Raw genomic sequence first — 23349 nt, 5'->3', positions numbered from 1 at the left:
GCATCTACCAATACACTCACGATCCTTCCCAGCAAAATTCACGACCTTCATTCCCTCATTCAAAGACTCCCATTGCTTGGGTGAGCCCCTCCCTCATATTTATTTAAATTAACTATTTACATTTATTTTGTGTATGTATACAATGGGGGAGGGTGTCACCGTTAGCTCCTGGAGGTCGGGGGACAATTTGCAGGAGTTGGTTCTCTTCTTCCACCGAGTTGTCTCCAGGATCATCATCAAGCTTGGCGGCAAGTGCCTTTATCCACTCGACCATCTTGTTCCTATCTCCCATTTTTCTTTCTCTTATTTTTGAACAAGACCCTTAACGTTCTACCCGTCACTTTTCCCATCTGTGAAATGGTATCCAGGTGCCTTTTAGCCGAGCTATCTAGAAGGCCACGGGATCCCGTAGTTTGGGGACGGGGAAGGACACTGGTGGGTTTAGAGCCTAGGAACACAGCGCGTGCAGCCTCGGAGCTGGTCCAGGTCGGGGAGGGGCGGGACCGCGCTCTGGGGGCGTATCCGGGGGCGTGTCTGTGGGCGTAGCTCCCTGGCCCCGCCCCGAGACGTCGCTGGGAGGGCGGGGGAGGAGCGCTGCGGGCGCGCGCCTCCTGGCCCGGAGGAAAGTTTTCCTGGAGGAGTTTTGGCGGCGGCAGCGGCGGCGGCGGCGGCGGCGGCAACCGGAGCGGGCCATGGACGCGCTCAAGTCGGCGGGGCGTGCGCTAATCCGGAGCCCCAGTCTGGCCAAGCAGAGCTGGGCGGGCGGCCGGCACCGCAGTGAGTTTGTGCGCCCCGGGTCGGGCCTCCGCCGAGCTCGGGGCCAAGGTGGACAGGGTGGCTTCGTCCCGCCCCGCGCGGCCGGGCCCCGGGGGTCATGTCCGGCAGCGTCTGGGGCGGGTCGGCGGGGAGCGGGCGGAACTCAGGGTCTTCAGGTGCGTCGCGAAAGGGACGTCTAGAATCTCTCTACCCACTCCAGCACAACCCATGGGGTCCCCTCTGGACGCTGAGTCCCACAGGTCCTTGCCCCTCGGGGCGATCCCAGCCCGGGTGCCACCCAAGGTCCCGCTTCCTCCCCTCTGGACGCGTCCAGGTGGCGAGGCTGGAGTCCAGGCTGTCTTCAAACCCTGTTTTCCTCCGTACCTTCCCTTGGGGGCTGGTCCAAGTCTCTGGGCACCTAAGCAAAAGACAGATTCAGACTCGCTGCCGCTTCTCCCGGGAGTCTGGAAGGGCGGAGAGGAGCCTCCCCCAGCCACCTCTCGGGTTACTTTCTGAGAGCCGTCACCTGGCACCCTCCCCTGAGGCCTGAGAAGCCTAGCTCAGGTCCCTCCCTTTTCATTCGTATGGGATCACCCAGGCCTTCCCTTCCTGACGTGAAGCCAAAGCACCTGAACTCCGGGCGCACCCTCACCTGCTACCTACCTGGGCCCCCCCACCTCTCCCACTAACAGTAACCCCCTCCCCACCCCCAGCTTCTTGCCAGCACCTTCCCTTGCCCGGCTCCACCAGGGGAGCCCGAGTTCCCTGGTCCCTGGAGCGCCAGCGTGTCTGGGCCTCAGGAGCCCGCCCTGCCCCTCCTCTTTCCCACTGTGGTGTTCCAGCTGTGGGCTCCTCCTAGCCCTGACTGGCATCGGGAACGTGTGCTGGTGCCTACTGGTGGGGGTGGGGTCAGAGGCCCCTTGGGCAGGGCATGTACTGTCTTCCACACTTAGAACCAAAATAGCCCTTCAAAAATTCGTGGGATGTGACCAGGGCTTCTGAGCATGACCTTTCAGTGGATGAGCCCTGTGGTTTTCTCCTGGGACAAGAGGGAGAAGGGTTGGTGGGGAAGAGTTCTGAGGGGGAGGGAGCCAGGAAGCAGAGAGGAATCTAGGGGAGCAGGGTACATTTTGGATGGTGAGAGGGTTCCCTGCTCGCTCCAGTCTAAGCCAGGTCACTTGTTCTTAATGATTCTGTTTCCCAGCCTGGAAAATAGGGATAAAATTCCTGTGGGGCTGGGGATATGTGTGTTATGTTTGGTATAGTGCTTGCTTTAGCTTGCAGGAAGCTGGTGGTACTAAGTTCTCGGTTCCAGTATCAGCACTAAACAAATCAGGTGTAGCTGTACATGTCTGTACTCCCCGAACTAGGGAGTTGGAAGCCTAAGAATCAGAAGTGCAAGGTCACGAGGTGTTGGATAGTGAGTTTGAGGCCAATCTGGGGATAGGCGTTAGTTAAGATTTGCTAATCTATTTTACAGGTTGGTGATAAGGTCTCATGTTGCCCAGGCTGGCCTGGGACTTGCTATGTAGACCAGGTGTGCTTTGAGCCTCTGTCTCCCTCAGTGCTAGGATTAAAAAGGTTTGCATCACCAGATATATATGTCCATGTGCTCTGGGCTCCACCTGATTCTTACCAGGTTTGCCAGCTCTGAGATGGAGGTCTCTGCCTGTCTGTACCCTGGCGGGGTGCAGAGCTCGCCTCTCTCCCTGCTTCTCCCTAAGCTCTGTGCTCAGAACGAGCTTCCCAGAAGCCTGGCCTATCTTTGGTTAAGTGTCAAGTTGGTAATCTTACTTTGCCTGGAAGAGTGTTGCTTGTCTGGAGCATCTGTGGGAGTGTCACTGTGTGGTTTACTTGCCTAGCGGTGGTCTCAACATGGCCATACTCCAGCTTCTGTCTCTGGTCTTCTGTTAGCTCAGCGGCTCCTGGGAGGTGACAAGGCTTGGGATTCTTATCTTCACACCCATTTTAGAGACAGGACGGGGAAATGAAGTCCGTAACTCTAGCCACAGAGCATGGCCTGAGGCAGCACTTCCCTAACCCAGGGATCTTAGCTGTATACCTTGGGTTTTCTGGCTGTTGAGGGGCAAGCCTCACCCCAGGTTTGTCTAGCTGCCCCCCAGGACCAGTGTGGACACAGGTTAGAGAGGAAAGCCTTGGATGTGTCCAGCATGAAAGGTTAGGACCTAGCCAGCCCTTGGGTCTAGCTTTCAAGATCAAAGGGCAGAGCCTGTTAGATGGGAAAAAAGACTTGCCCTCAAGCAGGAGGACCTGAGTTCGATTCCTGTGCTCCACTTGGAGGAAAGAAAAAACCGATTCCCAGAAGTTGTGACCTCCATACATGCACACGGCCTCCTCTTCTCAACGGACATACTAAATATTAAAAAAAAAAAAAAAAAAAAGAAAAGGAAAGCTCAGAGGACAAACCAAAGCTGGGGGATTCTGGGTAGAAATGAGAAAGAGAGGCTTAGAGGGAGCTGTAGCTTGCCTGAGCACAGACCTGCTGGCCTTCCCACCGACCTGGGAAGAGGGCTCCTCCTCATGGCCACTTTCCCCATCTCTCTGGGAACCAGAAAGATCTTTGTTGTGGTTTTATGAGACAGGGTTTCTCAGTGGAGTCCTGGCTGCCGTGGAACTCACTCTGTAGGCCAGGCTGGCCTCAAACTCAGGGATCCCCCTGCCTCTCTCTGCCTCTAGAGTTCTGGGATCAAAGGAGTGTTCCACCACCTCACTGGTCAAAAGATTGTATCTCAGCTCCTGGTCAAGAATTTTCCCCAGCTCAGCGGTATTCTTCCTAAAGGTCCTGGGGTCACTGTAACCATCATTCCTTTATGGGTTGTGCTAAACAGTCAGAGACCGCCCCCCCCCCCAAAAAAAAAGACAAATATAAGGTACATGGTCCAGTAAAGTGACTCTAGGTGGGGGCCTACTCATAGACCTGTAGGCATGTAAATACGGCTGGGCATAATTCTTTAATTGCAACACTGGGGAGGCAGAGGCAGGCGGATCTGTGAGTTCTAGGTCAGCCTGGTCTATAAGCCAGTTGCAGGACAGCGAGAGCCACATAATAGAGATAACTTGTCTCAAAACCAAACAGAACAGTGTATCTATACCTTCCACAATGATAGAGGCACTGTGAATCTGAGTGTGTCCCCTGATCTTGCGTAGTGTGACTTTAGTTCTCAGTTCTGGTGGAAGAAGGGACAGGGGGAGAAGGCCACAGACAGTTGGTGGGGGGTAGGGGTGGGACTAGCATAGAATGCTAGCAGTAAGATATAACCACAGAGGGGCAGCCTTTTCAGATAGTAGTGACTGTGCTAGTCTAGAAGTAGCTGTGGAGACATGGGTTTCCCAGGACAGCTGAGAAGGGAAGGAAGCCCCAGTAGTAGAAGGTGGGGCAGCCCCGGGCACTTAGTTCAGAGGTTCCTCAGGGTAGAGTCAACCCTAAGCTGTCTTGTTTCTGAATGGCTGGAGGATGTTACAGAGACCAGAGTTCCCTCCTTTGTGCTGCACCACAGGACACATGGTACCTCCAGCAGCCAGACTGCAGGTACTAGTGTCAGTGACAAAGTGCTCTGCACAGAAGGGACCAGAGTACTAGGCCCTAGCAGCTACATCTCATGAGAAGGTGACCTGGAAGACACAGGTGAGCTTAGGGAAGGGAAAAGGCAGGAAGAACATTTGGCCTGTGGAACTGCAGTCCTGGGGGGACATTGAAGTAGAGGCTCCTCTCAGTCTGGTTACTGAGGGAGGGACAGGATGTTTGAGGAGTCGGTCACCCTATGTTGACAGAGGTCAGATGCTCTCTTTGGGTGCCGTGACATGTGTCACCCCTGCCTTGCATGGGAAGGGACTTGGTAGTTGCCGGGTCTTTCGGCTGCCGCTTAGGGCCCCTTGTTTATATTTCTTGCCTGTGCTGTGACATAGTGACTTCCCATAGAGCTCAGTAAGGTGCCACGTGTGCACTAAAGCCCTTTGTGCTTGAGGGGTGGCAGTGACAGTGGCTGGTACTCACGGGGCTCTGGTGTGTGCCAGGCAGGGTCACGTGCAAGCTCATCTGCCCTCACGACAGCGCCGCGGAGTGGGTACTGTTACCCACTTCAGAGCAAGGAAACTGAGGCTCATGGAGCTGAGGGACTGAATCTCCTCTCCTTGCCCACGAGAATTTATTTCTTCCCGTGTGTGTAGATATGAGGGACCTCTGGCTGGGGTAACAGTCAGTTATTCATTTTTAAGAACAATCTTGGTGGCTTTCACTTCTGAAATTGGCTTAGTCCTGTTTTCTGGAGGGGGATGGGGTGTTTAGGCCGGGTGTCTCTGTACGTGGCCCTGACTGTCCTGGAACTCAGAGATCCACTCGCATGCATCTGCATTTGGAAACTTTCTGCCATGGAGATCCTAAAGGCCTCACTGAATTTGTCCAAGGTGACCATGTTCCTGGCAGGGCAGAGTTTAGGCTCCCTCCTAAGATGTCCCTGCAGTTTCCTAGATACCTTCACTGGGCTTGGGACCCAGGCTGGGGCCCTGGGCAAGGCTTATCCTCACCGCGCCTGTGGATTGGCTACAGCTCTGATGTTCAGACACCACCCAGCCAGGTCTTCTAGGCAGTGAGGGGCAGGGCAAGACGCCCATGTAGCCCCAAGTCGTCTTGGGGCCTTAACAAGGAAGGAGCATGTGGTGCCATCTGAAGCTAGATTGGACATGTGGTCTGTCCCCAGCTAATTCCCACAGCAGGTCATCTGTAAAATTACAAAATGAAAATAGCGTAGTCATTACCCACCACAGGGCTGAAAATAACTCGGACAGGAATAAGGCTTTGGGTGCAGGTCTGTGTTTGCCCAGAGACCTCTGGGAGCTCTGCTTGGGAAGGGGTGCAGCCGTGGCTCCTTGCTGTTTGTGGTGTCTGGTGGTAGGAGACCACACTGGTCTGTCTGTTTGTCTCAGAACACTTTACTGGGGAAGTTGTGGCTGCCAGAGGCCTCAGTGAACAGCAAGTCACGTGCCCAGAAGCACAGGAGAGGAGACCGTCCTGCAAAGACAGGCAGGCAGACACAGCAAGAGTAGCTCTCAGCCCAGAGGCCGGTCCAGTTCCTGGTACTGCGGCCTGAGGAGCAGACCGGAGGGCAGGGCCTTTGAAGAAAGGCAGGCAGAGCCTTGCTGGGCCGTGGGTGATGCCGCTGCAGGTGGACTCAGTAGGGCTGCAGCAGCAGTAGCCAGGATTGGGAGAGCCTGCATAGACCTGCCCCAGGGCCTCAGTGTCCCACCTTATCACACCTTGTCTTGTTACGTCATCACAGTTTAGACAGCCCCGTGGGTCCCGGAAGGTTGCTTTCTCTATTTTATTTTATCCTTGAGACAGTCTCACTATGTAGTTCTAGCCGGCCTGCAGCTATGTCACGGGTATGTAGACCAGGCTAGCCTCAAACCCACCTAGTAGGATTTGAGGCACGTGTCACCATATCCCCCCTTTATTTATTTTTTTAGATTTTTAAAAATTTTTATTTTTTAGTAATGTGTGTACATGTACATGCACATGAGTGCAGGTTCCCACAGAAGCCAGAGAGAGGTGTTGGATCTGCTTCAGGCTGGAGTTAGGAGTTGTGAGCTCTCTAACCAGATCCCCTCAGCGTCATCATCACCATCATCACCATCATCACCACCATCACCATCACCACCATCACCACCACCACCATCACCATCACCACCATCACCACCACCACCACCATCATCATCACCATCATCATCATCACCATCATCATCGCTCTTAACTGCTGAGCCGTCTCTCAGCCTCCGTTTCTTTTTCTTTTTTTTTTTTTTTTGAGACAGTCTTATGTATGCCAGGCTGGCCTCTGACTGGCTGTAGAGTCAAGGATGACATTAAACATCTGATCCTCCTGCCTCTACTTCCCAAGTACTGATTACAGCATGTGCCACCATACCTGGTTTATGCAGAGCTGGGGATTGAGCCCAGTGCCTGCTGAGCAAGCACTCTACCAATAAACAACACCCCTAGATTCCTTTCCCCCATTTTATAGATGAGGAAACTGAGGCTCATGGAGCTCTCACTCAGAGTCACTCAGAGTATTAAACTAAGGGCCTCGAGGTAGCTTGCCTGCTTCTGATTAGGCGCCCCGGGAGCGGCTGGGCGTGTGGATGGCCGCACAGCTCTGGCTGTCCCGGAACTCACTCTGTAGATCAGGTTGGCACCAAACTCACAGAGATCCGCCTGCCTCTGCTTCCTACGTGCTGGGATTAAAGGTTTGTTTCTGATACAAGATCTCAAGGTGCAGTTTAGGCTGGCCTCTAATTTAGAATCCTCCTGCCTCTTCACGAGATTACAGAAGGGCGCTGCCAGCCTGTGTCGGAAGGAGCATTTGGATATTGAGAAAGTAGATGTTGCAGTAAGTGGTGAGCCTGTGGGGGCAGGGCAAGTGCACGCATGCGCGTACGCGTGCGTGCTTGGAGTGGAGGGAGGAGCTTTCAAATACCCAGCTTTCGCTGTGGGCATGTCTTCTGACTTGCTTTGTGATCCTGCACGGGACTTCTCTGGGCTTCAGTTGTATCCTCTGCCAAGTAAAGGCTTAGACGGAGAGTCTCTGAGGCTGGTCCTGGAAGCCAGTGTAGGAGGAGGCGGAACCATAGAGAAAGGGTCAGAGGAGGCGGAACCATAGAGAAAGGGTCAGATCAGGGAGGGAGGGAAGTAGAAACATGTCAAGCATTTGAGGTCGAGGAGGAGAGAATGTTTTGACAGCAAAGGGATCACCAGTGACCTTGGCAAGCTCTGGCCCTTTGGAATGAAGTGAGCGGAAGTGGCTTTGGACAGAGGCCAGGAAAGGGCTGAGCCAGAGGAAATGGGAGAGTGGGACCCAGAGGTAGGGGAAGGATGTTTGCCTTTAGGCAGGGATGGATAATGAGAGAAGGCCACTCGTGATTGATTAGTATTGCCTGCCTGTGGCCATGGTAGAGAAACAGGGAGGCATTGCTGCCTACTAGCAATATCTGCCAGTGTCTGCCAAGGACACGGGCACTGGGCATGGGTGGGTCTCAGGTTGGAAGTGATGGGCTGGATACCTTGTCTGTGAAGGAGTGGCAGCACTGGTTATTAGGAGATACCTAAGGACCTCTCTCCAATCTTTGACTAAAATGGAGGTAGTTTGCATTCTGGCAAGTTAGAGTTCTGTGGACTCCAGTTCCCCGGCTGTAGACTGGCACAAAAGGCCTGCAAGGCCACTGTCCCTGGACTGTTGTTTGAAATAGCGGTTCTGCATGTCCTGGAGCTATCACCATGAGCCTTGGTCTTCCTGAGCAGGGAGTTGTTCCGGAGTCCCCATTGCCTGACAGAGAACTAGAGTCACCATGGGGCCTCTCTGCTCCCTTTTGGAGGATCTAATGGATCGAACGTCGTGTTGGGCTTTAGGGTCATCTGAGTTGGGGCTCCGCCTCATGTTTGGGGATGAGGCCCAGAGGGCAGTGTGTCAAACGTAGCTGAGGTTGAGGGCGTTCAGGACATCTCTGCAGTCAGTAAACATTGCCAGCTGTGTGCTGGGCTCTGGGCGAGCCGTCAGCCAAGTTCCTGCTTCCTTCAGTCTGAGAGGAGGCTGATGCTTGCAGGTCTCCTCCTGTCCCCACCCAGGAACATACAGTGGTCGTGGGGGACAGTGTCTTGCTCAACACATAGCGTGAGCTGTGAGCCCCTCGGATGAAGTGAGAGCTCCTGGACCCCAAGGCTCTGGGAATGGCCGAGGAAGGCTACAGGCAATCCAGAGGGGGCAGGGTCATGGTCCTGTCCCTTGAGCCCAGGATTCTGCCTACTCCTGACAGTACAGGAATGTCCTAAGCCTGTATCATGGCCTTTCCCTCATAGCTGGCCGGAAGGCAAACGGCTTCTGTGTGGGATGGGCAGTCACATGAGTAGCTCCTATGGGTGAAGTATCTGTGGGGTGACAGGAGGGGCTCTGACAGGGCTGTGTGCTCACCCCCAGTGACATCACTCTCTTAAGTAAGCTTGGCTCCTTAGCCTCAGTTCCAATGAGGAATTAGGGGATGGCCAAACCTTCTCTTGGGGCCCTTACTCCCGCTTGACCTCAGCAATCCTTCCTGCACGGGGGCCAGGTGGGTCCCCTCTCAACTCTCCCCTGCCCTCTCTCTGAACCTAGGCTCACCCCTCCTTTTTGGTGGCATCTAACTCTAGCCCCTCTCCTTGGGTCACTGTCTCTTTGCTGGTGTTCACTCCCAGACCACCCATCTCTAAACAAGTGTGGGGCTGGAATGTTCCAGCTGTGGGAAACTCTGCCTGTGTTCGCCATGGTAGCTGTTGGCCCACGCCTTCAGCTCCTGACCCTCAGTTTCCCTATAATTCCCTCTCAGAGAATCAGACTGAGGGCTCAGGGAGGAGGTGGGACCATGTGCCCTCAGCACTGACATTGAGTTTGGGTTCAGGAGATGGCCTAGCCCAAGTCTCAGTTGGACTTCCTGGTCTTCAAGCCGCTGTCTGCGGTGTGTGTGACAGGTTGTGGGTGCCCCTAAGGCTGAGGGGTCAGTGCCTGTGAAGCTGCTGAGGTGTTGAGTAGGCTGGGAGGTACCAGTCAGAGTGAGGATGGGGGCACCCGGGGCCCTTTGTAGGCATGCTGAGGAGGTGGGCGGCGAGAGCTAGTCCTGTTCAGCACACTGAGGGATGCCTGTCCTGTCCTAGAGTTGCCAGAGAACTGGACAGACACTCGGGAGACACTGCTGGAGGGCATGGTTTTCAGCCTCAAGTACCTTGGTATGACACTGGTGGAGCGGCCCAAGGGTGAGGAGCTGTCTGCAGCTGCTGTCAAGAGGATCGTGGCCACAGTGAGTGTCCCAGACTTCAGGCCAGGAGCCCGGGACAGCTCTCCTGCCCCAGTTGCCCTTGTCCCCAGGTAGGATCTGTATGACACAATTTTGAGCCCAGCCCACCTTGGGTCTCCTGTGTCCAGCTCATGGGTATTTATAGAGATTGCCTTTGTGTTCGGGAGATAGTCCGCATCCGCCTTTCAGACCATCCTGAAGCTCGGCTGTTTCCAGCCGTGAGTCCCCGCATCAGGCCGGTGACTCACTAGCTCCAAGGAGGGAAGGAAGTTGTTCCCATTTACCATGTCCCCACTGCTTGGCCGTGAAGCCCAACAGAGTGTCTTCTCCCTACCTGTGAGTGAGTGTGGGCCCTTTAAGTCAGCTCCCTAGGGTGGCCTTGACCTGCAGCTCAGGCCCTGTCATGTGTTTGGAGCTGGGTCCCAGGTCGTGGTGCTGGACTGTGGCAGTACCTCAGTCATCTCTCCAGCGTCGTCCCTCCCCCACTACATGTCCTCGGGCCAGTCCAGCTCTTCCCCTGGGAGTCCCTGTCTTCCTGGACAGGGAGGTGTCGGTCCCCTCCTGTGAGGGCCAGTGCTTACCAGGCATCAGCTCATGGCTGAGGGAAGTCAACTGAGGAACTGAAGCGGAGGCCACGGAGGAATGGAGCTCACCAGCTTGTTCCTCATGGCTTGCTCGGCCTGCTGTCTCCAACAGTCCAGGACTACCTACCTACCCAGGGGCAGCCCCCGCCCCCCAGGTCTTTCCCACATCAATCACCAGTCAAGGAAGTGCTCCCACAGACTTGTCTCTACAGGCCAGTCTGATGGAGGTGTTTTCTTAATTGAGGTTTCCCTCCTTCCAGTTGATCTTTGCTTGTGTCAAGTTTACAAAAGCTAGTCAGCACCGGGGTGCCAGTGTCCTCCCCAGGCCCCAGCTAGTCATCTGTGCAGTGAGATACAGCCCATCAGACAGCCTTCCTCTCACCCCTGTGTGCCCCTAGGCCAAGGCCAGCGGGAAGAAGCTGCAGAAGGTGACACTGAAGGTGTCACCCCGGGGGATCATCCTGACCGACAGCCTCACTAGCCAGCTCATTGAGAACGTGTCCATTTACAGGTACGCTGTCTGTGCGGGGACTGGCTCGTGTCTACTCTGCCACTCGAGGGGATGTTCGGAGTGTCCTGTCCGAAACTAGATCTTACAGCTTTCTCTCTGGGCCCCGGGAACCTGAGTTCCCCTCATCTGTAAAATGGGCTGGGGACAGGCACTGCCATCCTGTGTGGTTATGTAGTGCCACTGTTCTCAGGGAGGCTGGGGTAGTGGGCACAGCTGTTCCCTAAGCAGCTGAAGTGGCTCAGAGGACCTGTGCTGAGTCAGGCTGGGAACACACAGCTGTGAAATCTGCCAGTTCTTTCTGCCTGAGCACAGTGCTCAGCCCCCGTTGTCTGGCTCAGTGTCCTAGTGAGGCCTGGTGTAGGATCTGGGGCAGTAATGGAGACCTTTCCTCCCTGGTCCCAGGGGAGGTAGGATCTAGCTCCAGAGGCTTCAGGCTACCCCACTTCTTTCTCAGCTGGTCAGGTGTAGGGGTACAACACTGGGAAGAGGCAGCCCAAATCCATGTTATCCATGGAGAAGCTTGAGGCCCAGAGAGGGAGAGGCCTGAGACTGTGCCATGGGGTAGAGGCTTGGTTGGGACTAGTACACCAGCTAGAGCTCTGTCTTCCCAGGTTCCAGGACAGGGTGGGGCAGGCACGGGTGTGCTGGAGTGCTTCCCGAGGGCCAGGCGGCTGCCTTTACCCCACCGGCTCCCTTAGCCAACACTTGCAAGTGCCTGCTTAGCCTGTGCCCTGGGCACTTCCAGACCAGAAAGGAGTGGAGGAAGGTCATAGGAGACAATGCTTCCCCAGAAAGAACATAAGGGGAGTGTTCCAGTGGGAAACCCAGGAGAACCTCCCAGTGGTTGTGGCTCCTTACAGGATCTGACTGATGGCTTTCCAGAAGTGAGGGATGGTTAGCAGGAGGCCAGATGCCTAGGATGGAAACGCCTTTGGGGACTCCCCTCCTGGGGATGATCAGTGGTTTTATCACCGCTCCAGGTGTACTAAAATCTGGGACTGTGTTGGTGACTGGTGAATCCGCTGAACTGCCCCACCCCTGAGCCAACAGCCCCTCCCCTAACCGTGGGTCTCAGGATAAATAGAAGAAGGGGAGGTTAGAGGTGGTGGGCGGAGAGGCCAGGAGCTGGTCTCCCCTGCACCCCCTCGGGCTCCTGGGTGGGTCATCTCCACATATGCCCGGCCCCAGTCTCAGTCCTGGCTCCACCCCGGCCTCCTGGGAGATGGTCCTGGATTGGTATCTGGTTGGCATAGGGCAGTAGTTCTCAACCTGTGGGTCAAGCCCTCTTTAGGGGAGGGGCCGAACGACCATTTCACAGGAGTTTCACAGGAGTCACCTAAGAGCGCTGGAAAACGGGTGTTTACATTACGATTCATAACAGTAGCAAAATCACAGTTATGAAGTAGCAACAAAAGTAATTTTCTGGTTGGAGCCAGCACAGCGTGAGGAGCTGTATTGAAGAGTTGCAGCATCAGGAAGGCTGAGAGCTGAAGTATGTGAAAGGCTGTGGTAGGCAGGACGGGGTTTTGCTGCCCCTTCCAGCCGGCGGACACCGACCCTTCGGGATTGTGGTTCTGAGTTCACATCCCGGCTCAATCAACAGCACTGTGTCCCAGACGCCTGGCTCTGAGGGTCGCTCAGACATTAAACAAGGAAGAATCTGTAGGGCCCTGTGGTGCATTGGCTGGTGTGCAGCTACGTTTGGATGTTCCTGTGAGGGGTGTGACTCAGTGTGGTCTGGAGAGAAAAAAAGGCAAAGAGACTTCCTTCATTTCTTATTCCCATCTCCCCTGTGTGGCCTGAGTCTCTCCCTGGAGCTGGCTCAGGATGACAGAGGCTTGCCCTGGTGGAGACCAGGCAGCAGGCTCTCTGGGACCCAGGAGAGGCTCATCCAGATGTGGTCAGCTGCACATCCAGATGTGATGAGGTGCCATGCAGGCCTGGTGATACTTCTTGCCTGCTTTCCAGGATCTCCTACTGCACCGCAGACAAGATGCATGACAAGGTGTTTGCATACATCGCCCAGAGCCAGCAGAACGAGAGCCTGGAGTGTCACGCCTTCCTCTGCACCAAGCGCAAAGTGGTCAGTGCGAGGGCCAGGCCCAAAGGACTGGTAACAGGGACTTAAAAACAGGAGGAGATCCCTAGGAATCTCAAGTGGGTGTGAGAGGACCGGGGGTTGGAGTCGGGCTGTGACTGGCTGACTAGCTGGCTGTGGGCAGTAGCCATGTCCCCTGGAAGCACCTGAGTGTATTCCTCTCAGCAGTTGGTTGGGTTTGAGGCTGTGACGGTCATGAAGTAGTCTTGGATTGCAGGCTTTGTAGGGATTAGCTTTTGGAGGTGAGAAACGGAGGGACCTGGTAGAAGGTAAAATTGAGAATCTGTTGGGCTGGGTTTTCTGGGGTCACACTTGGGAGGCAGATGGCTCCTTCCCAGCCCCTCTCTGTGCTCACTGTGGAGCTGGGTTTCCCTGTTTTCCTTTAGTCTCCAGGGCGGTTCCATAAGGTGGGAGTGGTTAAGGTCTCAGTTGCTTTTCCTTTAGCCTTTTAATTACAATAAAACCCAGCCCAGAGCTAGCTTGCTCATGATGACGCAGCCAGCCAGGTGCAAAGCGAAGCTCTGAGCCCACAGTCCTTCTCCTCTGACTGCCTGAGAGGCTGATAGCTTCCTGTCTGCACCCCGTGGCCACATCTGATGGGGCTAAGTGGCCACCAGCCTGTGCTGTGACTGGGGAGGAGCCAGCGCTGTTCTGACCTTGTTGACACTGTTTTCTGGGGCTTTTGAGGATCGAGTGTGAGGAGGCTCCTGCTGCCTCAGCATCTGTATCTGCTGACAGCTCGGACCTGATCCCCAGGCCCGTGCGTCTCAGAGATGAGACCCTTTCTTTCCCTCACACTGGGAACTCCAGTCTCTGGGACCCCATGTTCCTAACATCAGAGGAGTTTCTAAAGGCTGCAGGAACAAATGACAGCAAGCAGTGACTCAAACCAGCGTAGATTCTTCCTCCTTCCAGCCCTGGGAAGAGGCAGGCTGGAGTAGGAGAGCGGGCGCATTTCTTCAGCAGTTCTGGAGAGCCACGTCTCACGATCCTGCTTTCTAAAGCACCTTCATGGTCTAACAACAGTCCTTGGGCCCAGCCTCCATTTTCAGAGGCAGCTGTGTTCCAGTCTGTCTTAGTCACTGTGACGAGATACTATGACCAAGGCAACCCTTGTAAAAGGAAGCATTTAACTGGGAACTTACTTACAGTTCAGAAGTTTAGTCTATTATTGTAGCAGGAAGCAGGCAGCATGCAGCCCCTAGAACAGTAGCTGAGAGCTACCACCGGATCCAGAGACAGCAACATTGGGCCTTGTGTGGGCTTTTGACTTCCTCCAACAAAACCACGCCTCTTAATCCTTCTCAGACAATGCCGCTCCCTGGTGACTGAGGGGTACTGGCCGGCCTTAGTCAGACCACCACAGTGCACATTCTCCATACTGCTGCTTCTCTGACCATCCCTTTGAGGCCCCTGTGGTGATAATGGCCACTGCATAACCCAGATTAACACCCTTCCCCCATTTTAACACCCTTAACCTAAACCCACCTGTGAGGCTCTGTTGCTGCGTGCAGGACACCCAGAAGAATGGTAACAGCCAACATGCAGTGTGACCGTGGGTGAACCCTGCCCTTCTCTGGCCTGCTTATCTATCAACATAATGAGAAGGTCACCTCAGTGTCCCTTAGGGTTGTTCCAAAGGCCCCATTTCTTTTGCATGCCTGATGATTTCCTTGTAGGCTCCATGCTCCCAGCCATCCACCTGGGGTCCTGCAGGGACCTCAGCAGTGTTGGCTTCTCCCATGACTGCCTGGTTCCCACAGATGGCAGGCAACTTTGGTATGAATGAGGCCACATTGACTTAAAAATGTAAACTTACTGGGTCCCCATTGTTTGCTTCTTCCTCTCCACAGAGCGGAGCACACCAGGCAGGGCTGCTGGCCCTAGATCACTGCGCAGGGCGGGCACTCATGGGAGGGGCATTAGCAACGGGAAGCAGCTCGCTCCAAGGTGCATTCTTGGAGTGAGGCAGAACAGGCCCAGGCCCAGCCATTCAGAGGGAAGCCTGGGCCCGATGACAATACACAGCCTGCCCCAAGTTGGTGGGCATTGCTGACAAAGCCAGAAGCCGGCTACCTCATGGCTGTGCCTAACAGCTGCGTGGGTTGGGGGCAGGGCTCTTGCTGGACACCCAGCTGTTTGTCTGCATGGCCTGGCTGTGATCTGCCTTCCACCCATCTCTACCTTTTGTCATCCAGGGTTCCCAAGCCACTCTGGAGTGGCATAGTTACCTCCCAGGGTTTCAAGACCTTAGCTGGGCTCCAAGCCTATAGCTCTGAGGGCCAATGGTGTGGATGACCTGTAGGCCTAAGATTCCCTGATTATCTGAAGGAGATGCAGGGATGAGTTGGTACCCTTGGCTCTGCCCTACCTGTTGACAGTCCAATCTGTGGCTGATGCTCTGCAGTCTGTGGAGGAAGGACTGGGTTTGACAGAGTCCAGGGCTTGGCTCTAGGGTGGAAGTTTTTGGACCTAGGGGTTAGGGAGCTGTCTGGAGACAGAAGCTGTAAAGGATGAATTGAGGAGTGACTAGAAGTGTGCCAGGCTGAGGGCAGAGGTGTGAGGAAGGAAGGCAGCTAGCTTAGGGGTTGGGTGTGCAAAAGCACAGCTTGATGTGCCCTGGGCCTGAGGGCACCATCAGGTAGCCAGGCAGAGGCAAGGTGCAGAACCCAGGGTACAGACGCGGCCCTCCTTGAGCTCTTTACCTCGCTTTGTTGGCTAAGCAAGAAGCTTGGACAAAGGGGTTCCTTCGGGGTTCCTCACAGCACAGCCCAAGGCCTCCCTTTCCTGGTCTTGTTTGGGCGTGACCAGAACATCAGGCAAGAAAGTGGGTCAGTGTGCTCAGGTGAGAAGCCTCCGCTCAGCAAGTGCTCGGCCTCCATGTGGGCATAGGCTTGGACACCCCAGTTCTGTCTGGCCAAGGGGACAGGGCTATGTCCTCCATGCAGGCTTAGTACACGGAAGTGATCTTTGTGTAAAAGTTAATGTGGGGGCCAGGCAGGTCTGCTAGTGAGCACAGGGCATGGTGTGGGCTGCATACCTGCCTCCCTTTGACTTACCCATGAGGCCTGCTTACAGGAACAAGGTAGGGATGGGGACAGTTGGGCCGAGTGGAAGCTTATAGGTAATAAGACAGAGAGACCCACAGCAGTGGTCCCAAGAGGGCAGCACAGTGGCCTGGGGAATACAGGTCTTCCCTCTGGGTGTTCCTGTGACTCATCACTGGGGGTCCCTAGAGAAGCAGGTCACCCTCAGGCCTCCCCCGCCCAGCCTTGCGGCTACGTGCCATCATTGTTTTGCTTCTCAGCTCTGGTCACACGGTCACTGTGACTTACTGTACCCAGCAGAGGGGCAGGAACACAACCAGATCGATGTAAACAGCATAAACCTGTGTCCTCAGGTTACTGCAGGCAGACATAGTGGCGGTTCTGTAGCCCGGCCACATGGGTGACCAGCCCTGGCTCCAGAGCACAGTGATCTGACTTGGGCTGGTAATTAGCCCATATTTTTAGTTCATGGGCAATTCTCAATGGTAGCTGGGTCTATTAAACTCGATTCAGACGTGACAGCTTAAATTGTAAACAGCTGCGAAGAGTTTCATACTTAATTACCGTATTTAAGTTTTACCATAAAGCATGCGTACTTCCATCAAAAAATGTAAATAGCAGAGACATTCAAATGAGATTTTATACTTCGTGAAGTTTAATTGGCACAGATCAGTCAGTTTGGAGATTTTGAATTTTTTTTTAAAGAGTTTTGAAGGCAGTGGCCACTCATTTATTTCTCTATTAAATCAAGTTGTCTGGTGGAAGCTGCCTGAGACTGCGCTTGTTCTGTGATTGAAGGAGTGTAGTGCCCTTCCCTGCATTCCCAGTGCTGAGCTGGTTACCACAGGATGGGGTTAGCAGGACCTGTTAGCAGACCTGTGCCACGGTCAGGACCTCAGACACCATTGCTGTCACCCGAGGGCTCTTTCTGAGCTGTGGCTCTCCTCTCACTGTAGGAAACATTCACATTGGGAAGTAAGCCTATGAGATAGAGACACTTCCATCAGCAGATTCCAGAGGGAGGTGGCCGGGGCTGTAGATCCTGGTGCTGGTGACAGAGGTAGCCGAGGCACCCGCTCATAGGCTGGCCATGTGCTAGATGGCTTTTGTTCCTTACCATCGCCAGCAGTTTGATTCTGCCACCTCCTTCCTTGTGGGGTGTCGGTTTTCAGCGGCTGGCACCCCCAATGCTCTGTAGCTCTGAGTAGTGGGACCGCCACTGTCCACTAGTGGTTCATTCAGGCATGGCTAGGCCCTTTGACTTCTGGCTTCTGTTGTCTGGTCCAAGAGTTCTGTGAGTATAGGGAATCCTCAGATAACCCAGGAGGACTTCCCAGAAGAAGTAGCTCTTACAGTTGGTTTAGGTGTGCCTGAGGGGAAGGAGGGGGTGGTGAGCTGCCATTGTTGGAGGGACTGGACAGGAGATGCTTCATTAGGCTTCAGCTGCCTCTCCAGGGTGTAGCTTCATTATGCCCTAGGCTGCTGTGGGAAATGGGAGAGCTAGGCTCCTGCCCCCTTCCTGAAGCCTTCCAGAGCCGGGCATGGGGTGGGAACCACCTCCCCACCCCCCAGCCCTCCAGTTCATACTTGCTTTTGCTGGCTGACACTGCACCCACCCCCACCCCCATTTCCTGTTTTTCAGGCTCAAGCTGTCACCCTAACTGTAGCCCAAGCCTTCAGAGTTGCCTTTGAGTTTTGGCAGGTGTCCAAGGAAGGTGAGTCTCCCTTGAGGGCACTGAGCATGACCTGAGCAGAGACAGGTAACCAGCCCGGAGTCAGACCTGGGTTGACCCCGCCTGCATCCCCCACGGGGTTTGTGGTTTTGAACAGGTCTTGTTACTTCTCTAAGCCTCAGTTTCCCTCTCTGGACAGAGGCCATCTTCCCCCTTCTTTAGGGTGTTTGGGTTTAAGTGGACTCTGGAAGGCGTTGCTCCTCCTGGATGGAGACGTCCTGTCTCTGAGCATGCTCAGCCTGCCTTACCCCGGAGGTTAAGGGAGGCGGTGTCTGCTGTGAGGCCTCCCTCAGCAGCTCCTGCCTTGATCCCACAGAGAAAGAAAAGAGGGAGAAAGCCAACCAGGAAGGAGGAGACGTCCCAGGGACCCGATGTGACGGCACCCCCTCATTGAAAACCTGTGAGTCTTGGGCACTAAGCATGCCCTCTACCCAGGCCTTCCCTCCTGGACCCTTGCTGTTTCCTTTTTTTTTTTTTTTTTTTTAAAAGATTTATTTATTTATTATATATGAATACACTGTAGCTGTCTTCAGACACACCAGAAGAGGGCATCAGATCTCATTACAGATGGTTATGAGCCACCATGTGGTTGCTGGGATTTGAACTCAGGACCTCTGGAAGTGCAGTCAGTGCTTTTAACCAATGAGCCATCATCTATCCAGCCCCCTTGCTGTTTCCTGTTCTGTTAAATCAGCAACGCACGTGCCTTGTTTGTAGCTAAGAAGGTTTCTGGGTTTGCTCAGTACTTACTGAGGTGTGCCCCCATGTATATGTGTATATGTGTATATATGTATATGTGTATGTATGTATGTATGTATGTATATGTGTGTGTGTGTGTGTATGTGTCTGTGTGTGTGTATATGTATATGTGTATATGTGTATGCATATGCGTTCCTGTTGGTCTCAGAGCCTGGTAGACATCCCAGCCTGCTTGGTGTGCTTTTAGACATTCAACTTCTGTTGGGAATTTGCAGGTTCCAGGTCTGCCCTCTGGGGCCACAGGTTCTCTCTGGTGGGCAACTGCCCTGTAGCGTCACGGGGAGGAGGGTCAGAGTGGGGCTCTAGGCAATCAGGGTCTTAAAGGACAAGTCAGAGTCCAAGAGCAAGTCAGGACCAGTGTAGTGCAGGGATACTGGGATGTGTGCACAAGAGGCTAGAGGGGTTGTCCTTCCTCCTTTCCCCCTGATGTCCCCAACTGGCTCTTCACAGTGGTTGCCACCGGGAACCTGCTGGATTTGGAGGAGGTGACTAAGGCCCCGCTGTCCACAGTCAGCGCTAATACCAACAAGGTGGACGACACACCGCGGCCTCAAGTCTTGGGCAACAACAGTGTCGTCTGGGTGAGTAGCTCCGTGGCCCGGTCATGGTTTTGGGATCCAGTGAGCTTTACCCAGGTGTCGAACAATCCTGGAGTGGTTCCCAGGTCCAGGCCCTGAGACCATGACTTACAGGCCTCTGGGAGGACCCGACCCAGCACAGTATCACCCAGGATCTGGGTGGAGTGGCTGAACAATGTCCCTTCTGAAGCCAAGGTTGTGTCCTCACAGGCCTGGTTCCCAGTACAGCCGTCTCCTCACAGTCCTCTGAATCAGAGTGTCTGTGGCTCTTCCCACTCTGAGCAGCAAAGGCCCCCTTGTTCTGGCATGGCAGGTTTGTGCCTGGTACCCCTCCCGTCTCAGCTGTCCGAGTGCACAGCCCTGCCGCTAGCTCTCAGGACTCATGGCCAGCGCCTGACCTCTATGTCAGCGTTTTCATTCCCTCAGTGAGGACACCAGCCTTCCACAGCATCTCCCGGAAGAACCTGAGTGGCCTTTAATTTCAATTTTCATCTGGGTGGTCGGTTTCAGACCGCATTATTCCAGTGCACCATAGACAGTGCAGATGTTAGCACCCTCAGTAGCACATGTGACCGACCAATGGGACCCTGCTCCAGCATCTTCAGATTCCTTGTTCCACTTAGTCCTGGATAGCCTTCTGGGCCAAGAGCCACTGTGGAATGACACCCAGTGACTGTCATGGTTCCTGCCTGGCCTTTCCTTTTCTTCCTTTCTTTCTGCCTGTTTCTTTTTTTCTTTTTTTCTTTTTTTTTGGAGACCAGTCTCTCTACATAGCCCTGGCTGTTCTGAACTCTGGCCTTAAACTTAGAAATCTGCCTGCCTTTGCCTCCTGAGTATTGGGGCCACAGCCCCAATTTTGAGTCCATGAATTGGGCATGAAGCCTGCCCGTGCTAGTTCTTATAGACATTTCCCCACACACACATACAGGTCCTGGGTCCCTGTAGCTTCCCTGGGGAACACGATCCTACTCAGACTTCTTACTTCTTGCTTTGTTTCCAAGGAGCTGGATGACGGCCTGGATGAAGCATTTTCAAGGTAACACTCTGAGGACTTGTGGATGTGGGCCTTGGGCTGGACCTGGCTATCCTCTACCCTGGGGCTTTAGCCTTCTGCACAACAGTTCTTGGATTCTTCCAGGGACAGGGAGCTTACTACCTAGGAACAAAAACCTTGCAGGGTGTCTGATGTGTGAAACTGCTTTTGTAGTTCAGTCAAAATGCAGGCATGGCTTGAAAAGGCTGTAGGTGAGAACTGGCTTCCTCCAGTTCTTCCGGTTCCCAGTACTGAGTTCTGGGTCCCCAAGCCTCCCTTGTCCCTTTTCGGATGTCCAGGACCTTCCTAGCTTCCGTCTCAGGGCTTTGCTTAAGGTTGGTACCTCAGGCCTCCCTCCTCTCTGCCAGTTCTTGCTGCAGCCAGGGGCCAACCAGCAGGCAAGGCCCTTGCCGAGGCCTCGGGAGCTTTCTCCCACATTCCCAGCTTCACGGGCTGATTCTTCCCACATTTGAAAAACCAGCTTCATCTGCTTTTCTGGAATGTTTGATTGTCACAGGTCCATCCTATCAATTTCATAAATCAGTTCACTGTGTATTTTAGTCCTTCGGCCCAGCCTGGCCCCGTGACTGCTGACCCTGATCATGAATGTCCCTGAGATCTGACAGCTCACAGCCTTGGCCCTGGGAGCTGTGCATTTGTTCAGGACTATCAAAGGCCTCCTTGCAGATGTTTATATACCCCATGATCCCCTCCTGAGGACAGAGCTACCTTGCCCTGACCTCTCCAGGTTGCCATGGACAGTAAAGCAGACAGAACAAACAAACCAGTAATGTCTCCTTGTGTGACTGTCAAGCACAAGCTAACCCCGCTCATGCCAAGTCTTCTCATGGCTGGACATTTCCTGCCTTCGACTGGCTCAGTAGATACCCTGGCTTCTGTGAGAGCAGAATATCACGGCCTGCTCCAGTCCTCTGACTCCCTTGTGCATCCTGTTGTCAGGGGCTATACCTCCCTTGCTAATCTTTGAGTCCGGCCATTTCCCCGCTCACGGCCTCCCTTCTGGCTCAGTGCTGTGCAGGCTGTCCCTGTCCATGGCTCCTGCCAGTCCCTCACCCGATGCTCGGCTTACACAGCTTTGCCTTCCAGGCTGGCGCAGTCACGGACAAACCCTCAAGTCCTGGACACTGGACTGTCAGCGCAGGACATCCACTATGCACAGTGCTTATCGCCCACCGACTGGGACAAGCCCGACAGCAGTGGCATCGATCAAGATGACGACGTCTTCACCTTCTGAAGGCCCGAGGCTGGCAGTACACTACTGGCCTAGACATGTGATGGACCACAAGCCACCTGCAGCAGGGCAGCCAGCTCCAGGAGCCATCATGCATCTGAGGCCAGTGGCATCAGAGCCTACAGATTCAAGTTGCACAGGAAGAGTGGGTAGAAAAATGCCTGGGGTATCCAGTTGGTGACTCCTGGTTTATGCTTGGAAACCAGGTTTGATTCAGGCGCTCATGGCGTGTGCAGGGCGCGGCCTGGCCTCTCTCCTGGAGCCAGGACAATGACCAAAGCGTTGCTTTTTCCTTTTCTCTGAGGCATCCTCACTCCTGAAGCAGTTAAGAGCCTGTCATTCTTTGTGTACTGGACGGGACATGGCTTTCAGGAAAGATGGGGTCCTCAAGCCCGGGTTCCTCAGGGTTGAGTAGCTGAGGCTCTCAGAGGCAGCCCCTGACCAAAGACACATTTAACTCTGCACTTTAACTCTCACGGAATGGCCATGGTTTGAGGCCCGTGATGGTGCTGTGGGAGTAGACCTGCCTCCTGCCCTCCCTCCACAAGAGGGCCCCAGTCCCTGACTCGGCCCATACAGTGCTAGGACCTAGTATACCAGCTGCCCACAACTCTGAGAGTCACTACAACCATGGGGATCACCTCTGTGGCTCCTGAGGACCCCCGGCAGACAAAGCTGGGCCTGCTCTTCTGTTTTGTCTGTCCTTGTATGTGCTCCATTCTCTGCCTCTCTATAATTCCTGGGATGATACCAAAGTCTAGCACTAGGTTGTAGCAGGTTATTTTGCACCCATTTTACAGATAACGAAACTGAGGCGAAACGTGTGTTGGGGAGTGGAGTTGAGAATAGAACCCAGATCTGATACCAAAGCTTCCGTCTGTGCTGCTGCCTCGCAGCCCACGCCTCTTTCTCTTTGGCTTTGTTGTCCTCCCAGGAACCAGAACGCCCCAGCTATTTTCTGACCAAAATGTGTTTCATAACAAACCATCTGGTGCCTTTCCACACGGCGCTGGCGCAGGCCGCCATGCCCTGCTAGCTGCTACGCTGCTGACTTGTGGACAGATGTGTTTTGAAGTCTGTTCATTCCACGGGTGAAACGGAATCCTGCTCTAGAAACATCTCGCTGTCCCTTCCTGACCTGCAGCCCTAGTTGCCCCTCAACTCTTGCTGGTGGTCGGGCGGTCCAGTGTTGAGCTTCCCTTAGTCTTGCCTTTCTCCCTTCGCTGGTCCTGTGGGCTCTGGCATCCTGAACCTCAGCCAAACCACAAACATCTTTCCTTCGCAAGCATCCCCCAGTGGCTGGGCTTGTGAAAGCAGGTCTCAGTATCCCCAGGAAAAACACACTCTTCCTGTGTGCTGAGTCACATATGCCCTGGGGAGGGGACTTGGAGAATTCTTGCTGGAATAAAGGTTGGTAGCTCTCTTTCCCCGGCCGGCTCCAGTCCCCCCTGCTCCCAGCCCAGGTGGCCAGGGTCCAGGCGTGAGGGGGACAGCCGTGACGTGGGGTGGTGCTGTAGTCTTGCTGACAGGTTGGCTGCTTCCTGTGTCTGCTGCCGATGCTGCTGAGTGAAGCTGGAAAGACAGTTCTGAGTAGGAAACAATAAATGTTCCTTTCTGAGTATGCCACCTGGGGTATTGCTGGTGACAAAGGGCAGGGTGGCGGCCTCCGTGTTGGGAGCAGTGGTGTGTCAAGAGTCTGGAGTAGGGTGCTGCGCTAGAATGGAAGGTGATGGCTGGTCCCCTGTTGGTGGACCAGGAGGGTACCTTCCTTTGCAGACTGCCAGTGTGTGACTAGGTCACTGTTGGGTGAGGTAAGACCACGCCAGTGGGCCTGCGAGTAAGCACTCACTGTTTCCGACCATGTGTTCTGTCAGGCTCTGAGCCCCCGAGGCACGAGTCTGAGAGTGTGCCCATGTGTACCCCTGCCCAGGGACGGTGCTCTTCCCGTGACTCCCCAGTGACTCTGACTTGGAGGTTTACCTGCTACTCATGTTCACGACCCGGGCTCACGGCTCTGGTGCATAGCCCATGTGAATTCAAGATGTGTGGCTAAGTGTGAAGGGGGACAGAGACAGAGGGTGGGAGGGTTCCAAAGTCCAGCTACTGCCGTGGGTCACTTACCTGTTTCCTTGAGCCTCAGTTTTCCTGTCTGTAAACAAGGTACAG

General features: G+C 54.4%; 1 protein-coding gene across 4 annotated transcripts; it reads left to right on the top strand.

Annotated features, from left to right (window-relative positions):
* Window positions 1-594: 594 nt before the first annotated feature.
* Window positions 595-22809, top strand: Ldlrap1 (low density lipoprotein receptor adaptor protein 1). 4 transcript variants are annotated; one of them, XM_028759974.1, is made up of 9 exons: window positions 595-777; window positions 9449-9591; window positions 10571-10683; window positions 12652-12766; window positions 17471-17543; window positions 17878-17961; window positions 18771-18901; window positions 19900-19934; window positions 21039-22809. In XM_028759974.1, exons 1-9 carry the CDS (start codon window positions 693-695, stop codon window positions 21184-21186), a joined length of 927 nt encoding a protein of 308 aa, XP_028615807.1. In that variant the 5' UTR covers window positions 595-692; the 3' UTR covers window positions 21187-22809. The 4 variants fall into 4 exon arrangements, with proteins under 4 accessions (XP_028615807.1, XP_028615808.1, XP_028615810.1 ...); XM_028759975.1 differs by having other exon boundaries at window positions 669-777; window positions 19827-19934; window positions 21039-21127; XM_028759977.1 differs by lacking the exon at window positions 595-777 and adding an exon at window positions 4359-4402.
* The last annotated feature ends 540 nt before the right edge of the window (window positions 22810-23349 follow it).

The sequence above is a fragment of the Grammomys surdaster genome, unplaced genomic scaffold (genome assembly GCF_004785775.1).
Source record: "Grammomys surdaster isolate TR1022 unplaced genomic scaffold, NIH_TR_1.0 126313, whole genome shotgun sequence".
Classification (NCBI taxonomy): domain Eukaryota; kingdom Metazoa; phylum Chordata; class Mammalia; order Rodentia; family Muridae; genus Grammomys; species Grammomys surdaster.
This window is presented reverse-complemented; position numbering and strand designations above follow the sequence as displayed.